This window comes from Triplophysa dalaica, chromosome 10, assembly GCF_015846415.1.
Source record: "Triplophysa dalaica isolate WHDGS20190420 chromosome 10, ASM1584641v1, whole genome shotgun sequence".
Taxonomy (NCBI): domain Eukaryota; kingdom Metazoa; phylum Chordata; class Actinopteri; order Cypriniformes; family Nemacheilidae; genus Triplophysa; species Triplophysa dalaica.
Genome location: NC_079551.1, coordinates 17,843,646 through 17,862,773, shown reverse-complemented (window position 1 = coordinate 17,862,773; position 19,128 = coordinate 17,843,646). Strand labels below are relative to the sequence as shown.

The following is a 19,128-nucleotide window of genomic DNA, read 5'->3' as shown; positions in this document are numbered from 1 at the left end:
GACATCATAGTTTTGTGGTTAATGTGATTTCAGGATGACTTTGATTCCGTGTAGCTCCTCATTCACCGTGTCTACACCGGAAACGGCGCCATACGACACGGCAAAAGACAATGGGATGCATTAAAACTCATTATTATTTAAAAAAAACAGTAGATCAAGATGTGTGTGGTGTGGCGCCGGTCGGGTCCGGTGTAGACATGGTGTAACAGTCACACAAGATGTTTAAATGCTTCATATAAGTCTGCTCCTAATACGGTAAATAGATTTAAGTCGCACTTAAAGGAGACTAAAACATGGAATTCAGATGAACAATTATGTTAAAACAACAAAACTCACAAATGAAATGCAAAGTAGCTAGATCAGGCCTACACTGCACTAAAACTTTACTTTAGTCTTGCAGTAAGTTTGCCAGTAACTTACTGTAAATTTAATTTACAATTTCGTTTTAATCTTAAACTTACCTATTTCTTATATTTTCTTTCATGAAACAAGACTACATTTCTTAGGTCACTTTTCTTGTTATATAAATGTATCGTAATTTAAAAAGTTTTAAATATTTTTACTAGAAAACAAGACAAAAATGGAAATAGGAAGATTGTCATTTTTGGATAGTAACTGTGCCAATGCCAGCAATGAGACCGTTTTCCTCATTTTGAATCTCAAGAGTCAAAGTGTTTTAATTTTGATTAAAGTAAAGTTTAACTCAAATTGAAAACAAAAGTAGCAGGAAAGTAGTTTAATTAGTTAATTAAATCTACAGTAAATTACTGGCAAACTTGCTGCAAAACTACAGCAAAATTTAACATTATGGAGTATTATGTCAAATTTGATTACACGTTTTTACATTAGATGGAAATGACCACATTTGGGTCATCCTCTGTTTTCTGTGTCTATTTCCTTCCCGGCTCCGCAAATTTCTTTATCTTCGTCTCCATCGCTGTCTCTCTCACCTTCCGTCAATCACCCTTATGTCTATATATTCTATGTTCACTTTCCACCTTTTTTTTAATCCCTCCATTGCTCTATAATCTCGTTGTCCCTTTAATTTATCACTTTGCTTTCATACTATAGAGTACTTTCACTTCTTTGAGACTTCATCCATTTTGTCATACTCTCTCTTTGCTGTCAGACCTATCCGGAAAAACGTCCAGTCCATCATTTGATTGCAACACAATATAATGTGTAACCCACGCCCATGTTCAGGCAGGGACAGAAGGGTGTGTGTTTATGTGAAAAATACAGTGTGTGGATTCAGAAATTATGGCAGTGACCTGCAAATGTTTTAAAATCGCTCCTGCACATTAGATGAACCTTTTGGAGAAATAGGGCAGGACTCTCTGGATTTGTGGTTTCTGCGGATGCCATATTCGCAGAGGAACATTTATGTATAAAATTAGTCTCAGATGTTTCTCCTAAAGTTTCTTATTAGAAATTAAAATGGCCACAAATGAGACCTTGAGAGTCTTGAAGCTTAAAATGAATGTAGATTGTAGAGGTGAAATAATCTGGATTTGGGTAAATTTGATGAGAAATGCTTGAGGTCATATTGAGATCTTCAATAATATTGACTTTTTGTCTATATTTTCCCAACCATGGGTTTGGGTTTGTTGGGGTCTGGACTTCAAACTGGATATCTTAATAGTGAAGAGTAAAACACCAGCTTTGAAGACAGATGTTGACTCTTTTGTGAATTACTCTCAAATATCTTGTGGCCTTGACCAGCATACAAACACATGCCCATCTTTTATGATCTCCTCAAAAGATTTCTCCTATCATGGGTCTTTCTGATGTACATCAATGTAGCAGGTGTTGATAAATCTCACAGTGTTAGACATTTGTCTTCATATGTCGTGACCCTGGAAACGGCGGTTCTTTGTCCGACACGGAGGTGTGTTGGTTTTGTGTCGACCACATGCAAGTGTTTGTTTTGATAGTGCTCGGTGTATACGTCATAACCCCGCCCTCGTGTTTCCCCCATCAGGCTTTCCTTTCCCCAGTTGTCTCATCTGCTTCCCATTAGGTTTCCCTATTTAATCCCTCTTGTTCCCTCGTCTTGTGTCAGACCGTTGCTTTGTTCATAGCCTGCACTGACTGCCACAGACATGAACTCGACCCGTGAGTTCATCGGGTCGAGACGCCACCCCGTACCGAGCCTCCACAGCTGGGCCGTCACCCCATGGCTTTTCCGCACCTACGGATTCTATAAGATTCTTCCGGGTTGAGCATCTCCCCGTGGATTGGGTGCCAGCGTATCCCTGAACTCTTGTGATTACCTATCTAGTGTTTTAACGCAATAAATTCATTATCAAAACCCCTGCAATTGAGTCTCCATAGTCGTGGGTCATGACATCATATTCCAGTGTGAGAGCAACATGAAGCACACCGGAAAATACATATGCTTGTGCGTGATTGGCCAAATGAGAGGAGGAAACGGAGTATTATTTTCTCATAACAACAGATAGAACATGACAGGGAGAGATGGATATGTGGGAGGTGTCGCTTAGTGGTAAATATATGGGATGTTAAAGGTCCAGTGTATGAAATTTAGCGATGAGGTTGCCAGCTAACCAACGGGTCACTCCACCCCTCCCATTTGAAGCACTATACAATCAATTATTTTGGTTGGATGTCTTATTTGTCTGCTGTTTATTGCATAAATGTGGTCAATTTCTATATTTCATAAAATGCCACAACATCTGTGGCCCCCCTGGATCCATCTTTTGGCCCCCAGCTTGAGGACCACTGCTGTTGAGCATGTTCATTTCTCTTTAGAGATGTTGTTTTTTTATTTACTGTACAAACCTTTCCAGACCAACCGAACACAAGGCAATACAGTACATGCTTCTGGAGAAACCACTAGAACATGCTTGAAGTCAGATGTCTGACCTTTTTAACTAGATTGATTAAATCAGACCTCAGGGAGATTTTATTAATAAAGTCATACAGGTTTGAAACGACAGGAGGTTGAGCAAATGATGACAGGTTTTTGGGTGGGTGAACTATCACTTCAAGAATTGTTAAAAATGAAACAAAAAGTACAGTGTTGCTGTCTCCTTCCTCTAACAATTATTTTATAATATGTATTACATTGACAAAACATTGTGTTTTGGTTTTTCTGTAGTGGCCTGACAGCAAACATGGTTCTCACAAGAAATCATTCCAGATAAGAATATGTGGAAGTCCGTGTAAGATTTCAAAGCTATCCCGAGAATAAATCTTTAAATATAGATACCAACATATCTAGCGTTTCATTTCCTGTCTGATAGCAATACTGCTTTATTGAATGTCAAAGCTCTTCCTTTCCCTCATATCACTGTAAGGAGTTTAACTGCTAAGAGAGAGCCATTAAAGGAAGATTGCAGATAGTATTTAAATGGATCAGTTCCCATTACAGCAGTCCACTTTTGCTGTCAGAAATGCTGTTAGAGATATGAGCTCTCTGTTTTCGTATCATTTGCAGGTATAGCACACATGCATGGTTTTATCATGATGATGAATTTTGTAATTTGTTTTTGGTGGATAATAGTTGAAATAAGTCAAGTCAAGTTTTGTTTTAGTTTAATATCTAATCTCGTTGGCTTTGTTTTCCCCAGTTATTGTTGATGAAAGTTTTTGTTGCCCTCGAAAAGTAATGGTCTGCGTCTGGGTTCTGTTATCCACAGAACCCATATGTGTTTTATTCTAAGCATTACTTTGGGGTCTTGCAAATTATTTTCTGCAAATCTACAACTTTATAGACCATTTGTAAAGTATTAATAAGCGGCACCCTCTTTTGTTAAACGTTTTTGTCATGTGTCATGGCTCAAGAGACCGATCTCTTCTCTTTATATCCCACTCTGGTACCCCAGTTGAGAAGAGCCAAACTGGGTCACTCATTTAGGTAGAAAAAACCCATCTCTTCTCCTCCCATTTGGCCGGCCACGTGCTAATGAGCTCATTTTCAGAGGTCATTGACTCTTTAATTGAAACGAGAGCGATTTGTGACCCCCAGAGTCGCTCTTTTATTAGATATCTTCTGTGACTCCGTGATCCCATGCCGAAATATCTCGCCAAATTTGTGCAAACAGGAAAGACCCAATTCAATTAAGTGTTGCTAGAAAGAAAACACACTGGCAGCCATTTACATTCTTGAGTATTCTGTTGTGTTTGTGGTAAAATACAGTGTGTGCTTTGTATATAGGAATATGCATTTTGTGGTTCACGCCACTAGTTTGCACCTTTTTGTTAAACTCCTTTTAGACCTTCTTGGGTTGATCTGTCTTTGTTCTCGACCTACTTCTACTAGTTCCCTGTTCTCTTCGATATTGAGCGCAGCCTGAGCCCCGAGGTCTTCACATCACTTAATTCGTAGATTTTAAAGAATACGTAGCCTCGATGCAAACTAGATATGGATTTCCAGAAGGAAATACTTGTTCTTGTATGACACCGAAAATGTAGTGCTGAAATTTTAGCGTGGATTCATTTTTATACTTTTGTATTACAGTTTAATTGCAATCTTGTAATCTGTCAATCGAGAATAACATGTTATAGACCACTTTGCAAAATGTAAACATTGGTACTTCATTTATTTCAATCTTACATATAGATATAAGAAAATGTAAAGATATTCATTTAACATTTTAATTCGGTTATAAATGTTCTGTTAGTTGTGTTGTGTTGAAACGTTTGTGTTGTGTAAAAAAACTGAAAAAGGAAGTTCTTCTGGACCGGCGTAGGAAGTCTTCCAAAGTGGTCTATAAAATGGTATAGTGGTAACTGTCGACAGTTCATTAGAAGCAAGAAAAAAACAATCACAAGCAAACTAAACTTTTTGGTGTGCTGTTAAACTTTCGAAAAGCCACAATCCTAACCTTTATCACCATAACAAAATCCCAGCGATTTATGTTTAGGAATTATGAATATATAGATGTGATAAATTACGTGATAGATTCGCACCAATTGCGTATAAAAAACACGCGCAGTGCATTATCGTATAATACGGACGCCAAATTGTGATTTTGCGTTCATAAATACGTTGTACATATTAGACAATAATGCAACAGCGTGTTATTTATACGCAATTGGTGTGACCAGGTTGAGTGCTTACATCACGACTTAAAGGGATAGTTCACCCAAAAGTGAAAATTCGGTTATCATTTACTCAAGTTGTTCCACACCATGTTTAAATGTCCTTCTTCTGTTGAGCACAAAAAATATATTTTGAAAAACGTTTGCAACTAAGGTTTCTGGTGCAACATTGACTACCACAGTAGAAAACATTAAAATGGTTATCAAGGGTGCCTGAGAACTGTTTTCCTAAATTTTTCAAAATGTCTTCTTTTGTGTTCAACAAAACAACGAAATTAAATAGTCTTGGGACACCTTGAGTGTGAGTAAAGACAGAATTGGATTTTTTGGTGAACTATCCCTTTAAGCAAATGCAGTGATGCTGTACGAGGTAATAAACTGTTTTTGTGTTTTAGATAAATCCTCAGCGCTAGGGTGATTAGCACATATGTTACGATGGGAACGCGGGGGGAGGAAATTGCTTTGTCACTTTTCCCTATACAGTAGCTGTGTGTTGGCGTGTGTATGTGGCCGTTCTCACACGTTTCTACTTTATATCATTCCTGGGTGATTTAGTCACGTAATCAAAAATAATCATATAGAGGGAAAGCGAGAGCTTGTTATGAGGAATGGTCACTCAACAAAGGTGTTGTTTTCTCGCCTGTTAACTTTTTATAGTGTGCGGTTTGGGTGCATTGTTTCATCCTGGCCATTGTTCATTGTAGCATCCTCTTTCATAAGAGGTATCGTTTCACTGATAGATCACAGTTTCTCTCCCAGTGTTAAAAATAGCTTTAATGTGCCTAAAAGAATCCAATTATTGTACCGATATACTTTTCTTTGCACTATATAAAAACTGAGCTAACACAATTGACCCAAAAGCCATTTTTAGGGTTTGACAGCTGCGGTGGGATTTTTGTAGTTTCATTGTTCTCTGCGTTTACTCGGTCTGAGTTCATGAAGAATATTGCATGGGTTTTTGGCACGAATCGTGTCTTTCTGTTCGAATGCTGCCTACGAGCGCGCACGGACAAACGCACACGCACACTCACACTTATCGTAACTGCCAAGATGTAATTAGCTGGTAACATCTAACATGTCTCACCTACACACTCCTACTCGAGCAAACAAACCAAGCGACCCACAGCTGAGCAGATTTACAGCATTATCTAAACACAGATACGGCGCTGCGAAAGCAGATGCCCACTCGCACCCATCACATGCACACGCGCATGTGTGTAAGCGCACAGCAGTTTAAGCACATGTTTACCCTGCAGCGATCCGTGGGGTGTGTAGTGGAATGCAAAGGCAAATGCAAGTTAAGATCTCTTTAAATATTATCAGTAGTGTCTCCTAGTCAGGAATGAGATTAAATTGAAAAAGTTGACAAAAAACTATGCTTTAGATACCAAAGGACTTTAAGACTTCTCAGATTTATACTCTTGATGCATGTCTCAATTGTGTCTATTTTGAAATCTCAGGGATTTTGAGAAAATGTTAATGCTGTGTTTCAATGAAACCATTCCGCTGGGTTGTGGCTTTAATACCATTCCTAGACTTTTGTAGACCTCAAATTCTTAAAAATGAAAGCGCTACTAAAGGTTCTTCATAGCGATGCCATTGAAGAAATATTTGTGTTTCCACCAACAACAATTCAGTCAAAGGTTCTTATAAGAAGCATTTTTTTCTAAGCTTTTTAACTGTTTTACGATGTGGCAAATTTGCATGAATTTGAACAATCTCATTCGTACATTTTAGTACGATTTGCTTTGGCGCCGGTGACGTTAGAATAAGGGGTGTGGTTAGTGCTTGGGCTTCAGTATTGAGTTTTTCATACATTTTGTACGATTAGCTTGTGACGTTAGGATAAGGGGTGTGGTTAGTGCTTGGGCTTCAGTATTGAGTTTTTCATACATTTTGTACGATTCACAACATATGAATTTATCAAATGAACCACCTCGTGAAATAGTTGCATCAGGTTGCATTTTATAATCTAAAGAACGTGTTTTCATTAACAAAGGACCTTTCGTGAAACAGAAAAGTCCTTCGCGTGTAGAAGGTATTTCTACGAAACCATTGAAGTTGTTGCTTGCAAAATGTAATAAACAAATGTCATTGGAGGACGTGCACACACACATGCTTTTACATGCTTTTACACTCACTCTCTCTCTCTCTCTAAGTCTCTCTATCTTCTGTATTCCCATCACTCCATATCATATATCGCTTTCAACATCTCTCCCCTCTTCCTTGGCTCATTGCAGTTTTAGTCTTCAGAGTATTTTTGTTCTCTCGTTGTCTTAGTTGGCGTCTGATCCCACGCTGCACTTACCAGAGATCAAAACGGCACTTTCACACACTCACATACACTCACATTTAGTTACACATTTGAATCGTGTCTGCTGTAATGGAATTATCATCGGATTAAAAACAAGTCACATCTTTTCTGTTGTAAAAAGCATCACGATTGCTATTTTCAGATGGTAATGCCATGATACTGATAACAACATCCATGTACTACAGGACACTTCAAAGAATACCTTGCTATTACCATGGTACATGAAATGACCTTGATTTAAATTCTTTTAAGTATTGTTAGGGTCCGAATACAGTGATATTTGGACGTGCTATACAATGTCTTTGTAAATAGTATTTGAAGTTTTTCTATGGTATGGTATGATATTTATCTTTGTGCATATTTTCTTGTATGCACAAAGGCGAAAACTATGTGGGAAAACCATGGCATATTTTGAAAGTACACCAGCATTTACCACGTCTTTCTCACTTTATTACATTTTCTAATTCTCTCATCACTTATTCTTTAACTAGCCTCCTCCAACAATTACCTTCTTCTTCTCAAAGTTCTTAAAGCACAGGTTCTCTTACCTGCAGCTCTCTCTCACTCAGGATGCGTTTTTCTTTCCCTCTGTGTGTGTGTCTCCCGCTTGCGTGTCCTTGCTGTGTGTGTTAGGCTGTGTTCGACTTCAGCGCCAGCGGACGGCTTGAGCTCAGTCTGAAAGCTGGAGACGTGATCTTCCTCCTGAGGAGAGTCAACGCAGACTGGCTGGAGGTGAGCAAGTGATGGAGAGCGAGAAGATACAAGGATGGAGGGAATAAAAGAGAGAGAGAGGTAGATTACAATTGGTAGGCAGGGAGGAGGAGGAGGAGGTGGAGAGAGAGAGAGAGAGAGAGAGAGAGAGAGAGAGAGTTGAAAAGGATAAAAGTAATCTCATTAGTATTGGTAGATATTCGTAGAGTGAGATTCAAGCACGTTTGTACATTTGAAAAGACTGTAGAACCTACAATATAAATGTACCGAAGGCATTTAAAACATTAAAACAGCTTTATGAAACTTTAGAGATGTGCAACTCTTTGTAGTAGTATCATTTGATCTTTAAAAAATACTATATAAAACGAATACATTTTATTTGCAAAAATGTATTCATTTTATAGAGTAAGCCCGCTTTAAAGGCGTAGTTTACCCAAAAATGAAAATTCTGTCATTTACTCACTCAAACCTGTATGGCTTTCTTTTTTCTGCAAAACAAACATGAAGATATTTTGAAGAACGTCTGTAACAGCGCCGGCACCAATTGGCTTCTGTTGTATGGACACAAAACCAATGCAAGTCAATGCGTGCGTGTTAGCAATGTTCTTCAAAATATCTTCTTTTGTGTTCCGTGGACGCAAGAAAGGCGCACAGGTTTGAAATGACAAGTAAGTGAGTAAATGATGACAGAATTTTCATTTTCCGTTGAAATATCACCGTAACTGTGTATTCTGTATTATATTGCCGATTATTAACTGAGGATACTTTCAGGAGATGCCTTGGGCTCGATTTGACCCCAAACATAACAAGAAGGGTTAACTTGAAACGAATTGCACTGAATGCAGTGAGACGACCAAAAATTGGATATAACAGACCTGAATAAGACCCTTAAATAACATGATGGAGATCCATTGAAAGAGAGATTCAGATTGCTTCATTCTAGCCAAAAGGCTTTTTGGCGGCTTGAATGTACCTGCTGAAGAGATAACGGCTGTCGAAATCATATCTTCCTTTTTTGGGAATTATTACCTCTCGATAATGGTGTGCCCTTGCCTTTTCAGAACATTCACTTTTCCCCTTCTGTCGATGATAATAAAATAAAAATGATGAGTCTGCACTGTAGCATTTATGGTCGGATGGACGCATCAGAGAGATACTTAGAGTCTTGACATCCTGAAGACACCTTCATACGTCTATGCCATGCGTCCTCTCTCTAGGGCACCGTGAGGGACAAAACGGGGATCTTTCCAGACTCGTTTGTAAAGATTATTAAACCTCTTCCTGAGAGTGAATCTGATGACGAGGGAGGAGCTTCCAAGAAACAAGATCGTGCTCGGGGTTCATATAGCTGCCTGCGCTGCAATATGCTGAAGCCAGAAGGAATCGATACAAGGTCAGAACGGAAGATAAAGATTACACTTGTTTGTATTAGTACCAACAAACTATTGGAAAAAATGCTTGTCTTATTGTTATTTTGGCTTGCCATATTGACTTGGACAACACGGAAAACCCGGGCAAAGACCCCGCTCATATTTTTTGTATATATTTTTAATCTTATATAATTGTTGTACTGTATGGTTCTTATTGTGATGTTTGTGTTTGTGTTATTTGCTGTAGGGACATTTGCGTTGAGGAAGACATCTCAATTCAACCATCTTATCTGGAACTTCTCTCCAGAATGAGGTACAAAACTTAATTTTCCTTTTGGGTATATCAAACATTCCTGTTTGACATGCACATACCTAAAATGCATTGCAACTTGTGGTGAGGAAGGCGGGACGGGAGCCGTGAGATATGCGGGACCGGTTTCACAGCTGATTCGAACTATCACTCACGCCACCGGCCCCGCCTCACGGCTCCTGTCCCGCCTTCCTCACCATATTATGTCAGCAGTTGTTGGTGTGTGGAACAAATTGTGTTCTTTACAATTATATAACTCACCTTGTGATCTTCTGCTTATTTCCTTCATTCTCAACATCATCATCTACATTTTTTACTGTTCTCTGTTAACAACAACAGTGTCTTTTTTTTATATTCACAACCGCCTTACCTGCGTTAAGTTGCGTGCGAACAAATGGAGAATAGCGCTCTGTTCAACGGCCTGTTCTTTTATGTCCATCAAATTGTTTTTTTTCTCCATGGATTCATATAGCAAAGCGATGAAAATGTATTTTCCCTCAAAGAAAGGTCTGTTACATTTTTTTAATTGTCTACCTTAATAGTTTAAGACACGATGAACAAAACAAAAACTGTTCCAAATAAAAAAATAAGAAAAAATTCAAAGAGAGCATCACATGTATCCTTTGCGAAGAATTCAGTCCCAGAATGCACTGCAGCAATCGCTGTAAAAAAAGTTCAGTATGATGGATAAGCAAAAGAATAAATTAATAAAATATTTCTTAAACTATGTATATACACTCACCTAAAGGATTATTAGGAACACCTGTTCAATTTCTCATTAATGCAATTATGGTGTTGGTGTAATGATGTGGGGGATGTTTTCTTGGCATACTTTAGGCCCCTTAGTGCCAATTGGGCATCGTTTAAATGCCACGGCCTACCTGAGCATTGTTTCTGACCATATCCATCCCTTTATGACCACCATGTACCCATCATCTGATGGCTACTTCCAGCAGGATAATGCACCATGTCACAAAGCTCAAATCATTTCAAATTGGTTTCATGAACATGACAATGAGTTCACTGTACTGGGCCAACATTTCTAAAGAATGCTTTCAGCACCTTGTTGAATCAATGCCACGTAGAATTAAGGCAGTTCTGAAGGCGAAAGGGGGTTAAACACATTATTAGTATGGTGTTCCTAATAATAAGTGCATGTATTCAAAAATCTATTTGTGTGCTTTTAATGCTGTATTTTGTTATTTCAATGGCAGCTGCCTGTGTAGTCTGTACAGATAACGGTAACAGTATTTTGTAGCTCAAATATTGAGTTTCAGCGACTGACAAAAGCGTATTAATAAGCCTGATTTGTATAATGTTGATAATGCATCAATTATTTACACATTGCATGCACAGCAGCCAAACGTTCGCATATGAGTCATGTGACTGCTAACACAACCCAACGAAGTGAAATGGTGTCATACTAATCGTTTTTGCACTCGCTGTGACCTCTAAATGGCTGAGCAATTTGTTTTTCCTCCCTTCAGGGACGTTTTTCAGGTTGAAGATATTGCTCTGAACTATCGAGACCCCGCGGGCGATGTGATACGGGTATTAGATGATGAAGATGTCACGCTCATGGTACGAGAGAGCAAGCGGACGGGGGCAGGGGTCAAAAGACCCGTCAACCAGTTTCCGTGGGAGCTGCTGGTAACACATTCTAAAGATCTGTCGGTCTACAACACAGAGTACTAAAGGGGACGTTTATGGCAAAAAGCTACATTCTGTCTCTGATACAACCGCCCCTCCCCTAAACCTGTTTATGAATCTGTCTTCTGTGGAACCCAAAAGTAGATATTTTGAGAAATGTCTTGGTGGTTTACAGCATTCTTGAGAACATCTTCTTTTGTGTTTTGCAAAAGAAAGAAAGTCATACAGGTTTGAAATGACACGAGGGTGAATCAATGATGACACAATTCATATTTTTGGTAAACTGTCCCTTAGAGACTATGGTTGTTTTCACAGATTCCTTTTAATTTCACAATTACCGGACAGTTTTCTTTGTTTTACATGTGTTTTATAATTGAAAATGAATTTGTGGTATAAACACAATCAGTATTACATAGTAGACACAGTTGCTATTATATTTTATACATAAATATAACAACGCATTATTGTACTTACTCAAGTGTTTTTATTTGTATGGCGATGTGACATTTGGACCTTTTTTGTTGGGTTGCTAAATTGCTCTCTTTGGGCATTTCCTTGGCCAACTTCCTTTTTTTAATTCCTGTTTAAAACAGAAAAAATATTTTCGGTAATTATTTATAAATCATGGGTGAGTTGCTCATGTTGATTTCAGCGCCACATGTATATGCATATATTGTACAGTAGTGATCGATGTCTGGAGGGCATGTTTGTATACATTATTTTTAATGAGTATGTTAAAAATGGACAAATACTTTAACCTTTATGGCATTTGTTAGCCAAAAACTCAAACAGCTCTAATGTACAAAACAATGCATGGTAAAACAACAAGCTTACAAGAAATAAAGCATTTAATGGATGCAATTTTAACAGTTATTCGTATTTGTTGATCTTCTCTTGTGGTATTATTTAGCTGTCATTCTTCTGGATCTTGACTAGAGAAACTTTGCACCTGTGTTGTGTTATTTTTTTGCCAAACCTTTCTAAATTCTTCTCCAAGCTGAGCTTATGTTTACACTCACGCAACATGCATGCACAATTCTCAATACATCTTTAATAATATATTAAAGAAAGAAAGATTGGAATCGCTTATTACCTAAATTATGATATCTATGCAGTGCAATCTAAAGAAATCACTAAAGAAATGTCACCAATGCTTATAGAAGTGATAACTCTTCACTGCTTAAGTTTCTTCACATGCTAACCTAAGATATTAAACGTATAGGCATAAGACTCGTACTGTATGTGTTACGGATTTGAGTTATACTTCAAATAACCTGCCCTGCTAGATAGTGTGTGCTATTACTGTGGCATATTTAGATGGGACTTTCAAAGCGATTGGCTTTTCGCCTGCCGGACAATGAAACGGCTGTAAAAATAATTTAAAGAGGGACCTGACCCATTTATAGAGGCCAGAATATCATGAAGAGTAATGAGAGATAATGTCGGAAACACTATAAAAAAAAGAAGCCGTGCACTAAAAACACTTGCAAGAATAGGAAAGGAATCATATGGTGCATTGAAATCTGCAAGCAAAGCGGTTTTGAAACTTGGTGAAAGTAAACACATTTGAGGTCATGTTGGCACGAGCTAAAATAAGTTCATACCACTTGAAGATGTCAACATGACCAGCAGATGTCCGGCTTTAATAGAGGACTGGAGAAGAGCCATCGCTCTTCACATTACTTGCATACTGACTGAATCCTGTTTGATGGTAAGCTCAGCTTTTATCTCTTGTATACACTCACCTGGTCAATTATTCAATGTTTTTGGTTGTTTTTGTGTAACACCACATTTCTTGCTATAACACGAGACACAAATTTAAATTTTCTTTCAGTTGATTTGATCAGGGGTCACAATGTGTCCAGCGGGCTCTCTACGTTTGACTCTGGCTATACTCCTGACGTCTGATGTGTGCACATGTGCACTTACACGATGTCCTCGACAGAGCGCCTTAACATCAGGTTTGGGTTATTGAAACTTTAAAATAAAAAACAGTCTGCAATATCAGAGTCAGAAACCGAACCAGTAATATTTGTCACATACGCATGAATATAGCATTTTCTTCAACTTTCTGTTCCCAGAATCCTCTGTTCTGGAGTCTTTGGAGTGTCGTAATGACTACCGTAGTCACATTCGCTGTAGCTGGAGGAAAAATCCCAGTCTTTCTCTTTCTCTGTTCCACATGGACCCAGACAACTGCAAGTAAGACAGAAAGAGGTCCTAGCAGGTTATTTCTGATAACAAGCTAAATAAATAACAAGGAAATTATATTAGCTAGCATGTTTATAGCTTTCCTGTAGATCAGTGGTTAGGGCATGGCGCTAGCAACGCCAAGGTCATGGGTTCCATCCCAGGGATTGCACATGTTCAAATACATATGAAGTTACATATTTTGCTGTGTACTAAACCTATTCACTGCTCCATCAATGTTTCATGCCAAATCGCTATATTTCCTTGTTTAAAATGTTCTGCAAGATGCAGTTTCTTTCCAAAACGCTATAAGTGCCGAACCTTTATTTAGCCTATTTGCGATATGTCCTCTCGACCAATCAGAATTCGCTCGTTAGTGGTATTTGTATGTTATTTTTAAATTATTATTGTGGTTGAAAATATTGAAACATGATGTTGAAAATATTTATTTTATTTACTATTTATTTTATTTGGCTGTCATTTATTTCATGCATCTGCATTTATTTGATTTATATTCATTTATAGTATGAGTCCCTGATGTCATATGTTGCATGTTCTCTTGTTTGTTTGTTTGTTTTTGAAATGAAATTAACCCGAACTGTTTGAAAACGGGATGGATTTGTAGCGTTTTGAAAAAAAAAAACTTGAATTTAAAATCGACAATATTGTTGTTTCATTTGACAATCATTGTTTAACATGTTCAGACTGAGCCAACAGATCATTTTAACAGGATAAATTAAATATTATCAAAATGTATGGGTCTAGGTAAAAAAATGTCATTTTCATGAAGACTATTAAAATGGATTTATATCGTTTTGGAAAAGAGCTCTTCATATGTATATCGCATTAAATAGATGCATAAATGTAGAGTATGTCTAGCCAGTATTATTATCTCACTATTTCCTTTATTCCAGAGTTGCTCCCTGTGTTCGTATTCCCGTCCCTTCCCAGAATGCTCCTGGGCAGGAGAGAGTGTTTTGCCGTTATAACACATCGCTGTTTGCCATTGGCTTTGATGATGTGTTTTTCTTCCACACGCCACATTCTCCTGGTGTTTCCAGAACCTACAATCTCACTAAATCCAGTAAAATTGTCATCATTGAATACTTTTATGTCATGAACAAACTATCCATTGTTCATTTTTATAGAAAATGTCTCTTTTGCTTTAGTGAATGCGTGAATAATGCATCTTTTTTACTTATTTATAGATGACACAAAGTGGATTTTTAAGCAGGTGAATGACATATTATCTCCCTCGTGTTTAAGCCCTGATTGTTCGAAAACTCTTTTGACCTCTGACCCCTTCAGACAACATGACCATCGACACACAGTGAGTGTCAAAAGGAACAGGTGACTTCGAAGGTCACGCTTAACTGAAGCGAAAACATTTGTCTTTGTTCGGACATGCAGTGTTATGTGTTGTGGTTTTTCCAACTCAAATCCGTTTAGTATTCTGTACTTAAATATCAAATCACATCCAGTGTTTACAAGCTCGATCCAAACCGCATCCATAAGCGGTTTGAAATCTGATCTACGAATCCGATCTTTACATCTACTCACACTTCCATCGTTTACACCAGATATTGACTGAACTGTCAGAACAAACAGATCACATTTCTTGTGATCCTTTTAGATTTCGAAACCAAATCTGCACCATATTTGTGTGAATTTATGTTATAATTTATTGTTATTGTTTAAAGCAATCTCATGTGTATGTTAAGGAAGTGGACGTCATTCATCAATCAGCAAATGAAAAAGTGAACAAGATTGAAACAGAGGGAAGCGGGATGCTGTTTGACAGACCCACATTGATGTTTGACTGTGAGTATAAGAACTCATATTATTCTTTATGCGAGTGGAGCCCCCTGCTGTTTTGGAGTCGTATTGACCTTTGTTTTATATTCAGCCAAACTGTTTAATCGTATATTTGTTTTAGATGAGCTTCCTGGTCCCACTAACCTACGCTGTGTGTACCGTGGTGAGAGGAACGTGAGCTGTAGTTGGAAGCTGACGACAGATGTGGCGCAGTACATCAGCTATACGCTTTCATACAGAACACACTCTAGTTCACTGTAAGTACGTGTGTGTTTTATGAGATTTTAATGAGCCATTTATATATCTGACATGTTGAGTGTCTCTCTAAGGGGTGAGTGGTGCTGTGTTGATAACGTGGAGGTCACGAATTCGAGGGGTCTGTTGAGAATGGTTGGCGTTTTCAGCATTTTTGAACCTGGAGTACAGGAGGTGCAACTTACACCAACACCAGTGACCAGAGTCATCCACGCCTACAAACACAGTTAGTACCTCTATAAATACACACAAATTCACAATGTGTATATTAATTAATCACCAGATACTGTATTAAAGAGACACAGTTTATGCATTATATGCCTGGTTTCACAGAAAAGGCTTAAGACTTGTCGGAGCTGTCTAAACAGAAAAATTATTTCACTGCTATTGTTTTGTCTCAAGATGCACACCAGTAATATTTTTAGCGACTTTAGCGACTTTAATTTCCTATAATTTAACTATCGCATAGTCCTGGCTTAAGCTAAGCCTTGTCTGTGAAACCGAGCCATAATGATTTTACCAGGGTATAAAGTGTGTTTTTAGGAAGCACTGTAAAATTACTGTAATGCAATTCTTTGTTTGTAAACTTGATGTAACGATAATATATGAAGTAATAGGGCAACAATTCATTAAAAAAAAGTATAAATAGATCTAATAAATTAATTAATTTAGCCTCAGAAATCAAATGAAATAAATTTAAGGCACTAAAATAATAATAATAATCAAAATTATAAATATATTGTGATTATTAGTATTTATGTAAAAACATGTATTATTATTATTATTAGTATTGTTGTTATTGCCACTAATAAAAAGTTTCAACATCATCAGAATATTAATTGGGTGTTCTTGTTCACAGTGCATTATACCAATGCAAATGTATTTATTTAAAATATTAGTATTTATTTATTTTTAATAATCATTATTATTTATTTGTTGTTCATAGTGCAGTAAATTAAGATTATAAATGGTGAAATTATATTACATTTAATAACATAAAGGTTAAGGTCTTTCTTCGTCCATTGCGTATTTACAAGAGATAGCCTTATGATATTTTATTTTATATTAATGTTCTATGTACCAGTCCACAACCCCCCATGTATACATGGTATTTATGTGTTTGCTTATTTCAAGTATATTTAGTGAAAGGCCATTCTTTTAGCAATATCTACTTCATATAATATCTGCGAGCAGTTAAGTTGTTTAATGCGTATGTTTGATCCTTGTGTTCTAGTCCAACCTGCGTGTCCCACGGCTCTATGTGTCGAGCTTAGCAGAGAGGACTGGATCCTTAACTGGACTCTCCCCAAGTACCGCACCATACGTCTTACTTCCCAGCTTGAGTACTGGAGCACATTAACTCCTGTGAGTACTTGTGTGGGCAGCTTGTATACTTTTATTTCCCTCGGTGTGTATATTTACTTTATGTCTGTCTTTCTTAAGAAGGATGTGAAGACCATCTCTCTCCCTGATCCAGTGACGGTCTTTTCTATACCAGAACGCTCTCTTATTGGTTCCTCAGAGTACCGGGCTCGGGTCCGATGCAGTTTGAGCATGCCCAGACGTCCGGGACAGCGTTACGCTGGATATCCTTCAGAGTGGACCGACCTTGTCAGCTGGACCACACAACCTGGTACCATCCTTAAAGAAGTAACGTTTTACAGTTATATCAATCTAAAACACAGTAAACTCATCCACATTCTTTGTGTGTTTGTCTCAGAACCTCTCGTGCCCCGTCTGGTTGCATTTGTCCTGTATTTCCTCATCGCGACCCTCTCAGTAGCCATTTCTGTTGTAGTTTTCTTCATTCTTGTTGTCACGCAGAGGTACAGTAATAGTCTTTTCTGTATGTCTTGTTACATGCAATGTCTCTCTTTAAGTTACTTTTATCTTTCTCTCTACCTACAGAAGGCTGAGAGACTGGAAAGCGTCTCTTCCGTCTCCCGTTCACAGTAAAGTCTCTAAGGTGAGACAGGTAAGTGTCACGGTGTCTCAATGGTCAAATGATGTTATGTGTATGTGATGTTGATGTTTTATGATGCTTATTTATCCACGAAAACACATAAATGAAGGATCTGCAGCTCTTTTCTAGACATAAATAGTTGTATTAGTAATTTATAAAAAAGTAGTCCATGTGACTTTTACTACAACAGGGCGACGTCTGGCCTGTCTCACTACTCTCATTACCATCTTACTCATTGGTTTTTAGTTGTTAGCGATTGTGAAATTTAAACTTGAATTTTTTTGTGATCTTCCCTAACATTTTTATGCATTTTTATCGACAAAAGTTCATGTAAATCCATGACTAAACTTACTGGGCTACTTTCGCCTTTTAGATTCGATTTATAGACGCGGTCACATAAACGTTCACTTATACTACTGTAAGTACTGTCATATAGAAAGAATTATTTTTGTCTTCCACATAAAAAAATAACCCCAAACGACATGACAGTGAGAAAATATTGTCGGGAATGTCATAACTAAAGGATTTATAACAGTATTCCTCGGCTAAGATATAAGATATCTAAGATATGTGAATTTATTTCACCAACAGCTTCCGCGGAGAGATCTCCTGACCAGTTGTAGAGAACTAAAGGATCCAGATATCAGCAGCGTTCAGATCGTGGGGGTTTGCCCTCTGCCGTCCTCATTGTAAGTCAACTATTATCATCCTAAAATGTTTTAAAAAGTTTGTAATGCTTTGCCAAGCACTTGTGAAGGATAGGAGGTATGGAACAGGAATGAAAGAATGATTGATGGATATTTATTGTTAAGCCCGTTGGATCACAACTCGGAAGGATGTTTTTAATAAAATGACAGTATAGATGACATGGTGATCGCGCTGGTTACTTTTTTCTTGCAGTGACTCGGAAAGCGCCAAAATCGAGCAGAATCAAGTTATTTTGCACATTGATGATCCATGTGTTGTATCTACACCAAAACCTTTGGGGGGTCTTATGAGAATGGACCTCACACATTGTGACAGTGCATTTCAACCTCACACTTTCAGGCTCAGTGACGCAGTTCTACCGTGTTCAGAGGGATACATGCAGAATCCTGCGACCTACACTGACACTACCCAAAATGCTTTGCAGGTTTGCCACTGGGACACTGAAATGAATTACGGGTACATAAACTGTATAGAGTCTGATTTGTTTTTAAGCCAAGGAAAGAAAAACAACTGTTCACTGCATACACAAGGTTTAAACACTCACGGTTTCCTTCCACATCTTCCAATGTGCCCAGGAAGATTCTTTAAATCCAAAGCATTTTAATCCCCCAAAAATTTCAGCAACCTTGGATTTTGTATGCCGTTCCCAAACCGACCACTAGGGGATGGTGTAGTATTGCGTTTGTTTTGACACTTTGGGTTTTATTGTGAAGCTTCTTAACCCTGGCTTTGCATAACTGTCCCACCCATTAAAATGTACTTGTTAACACAATCA

General features: G+C 37.8%; 3 protein-coding genes across 3 annotated transcripts in view; 2 read left to right on the top strand and 1 right to left on the bottom strand.

Annotated features, from left to right (window-relative positions):
* Nucleotides 1-8,093, bottom strand: part of pvalb7 (parvalbumin 7) — a 26,661-nt gene extending 18,568 nt beyond the window's left edge. The window contains exon 1 of the mRNA XM_056758920.1: nt 7,930-8,093. The gene's annotated coding sequence lies outside the window, so the exon portion shown is untranslated. The remainder of the gene's footprint in view (nt 1-7,929) is intronic.
* ncf4 (neutrophil cytosolic factor 4) overlaps nt 1-12,289 on the top strand; it is a 19,440-nt gene extending 7,151 nt beyond the window's left edge. The window contains exons 7-10 of the mRNA XM_056758919.1: nt 8,015-8,113; nt 9,310-9,485; nt 9,710-9,775; nt 11,260-12,289. Coding sequence (XP_056614897.1) covers nt 8,015-8,113; nt 9,310-9,485; nt 9,710-9,775; nt 11,260-11,467 — 549 coding nt within the window. The 3' untranslated portion in view covers nt 11,468-12,289. The remainder of the gene's footprint in view (nt 1-8,014; nt 8,114-9,309; nt 9,486-9,709; nt 9,776-11,259) is intronic.
* Nucleotides 12,047-19,128, top strand: LOC130430675 (interleukin-3 receptor class 2 subunit beta-like). The gene is made up of 13 exons (XM_056759821.1): nt 12,047-12,050; nt 13,504-13,624; nt 14,527-14,696; nt 14,821-14,942; nt 15,334-15,433; nt 15,549-15,684; nt 15,757-15,908; nt 16,917-17,047; nt 17,126-17,315; nt 17,403-17,508; nt 17,591-17,657; nt 18,237-18,334; nt 18,546-19,128. Exons 1-13 carry the CDS (start codon nt 12,047-12,049, stop codon nt 18,955-18,957), a joined length of 1,809 nt encoding a protein of 602 aa, XP_056615799.1. The 3' UTR covers nt 18,958-19,128.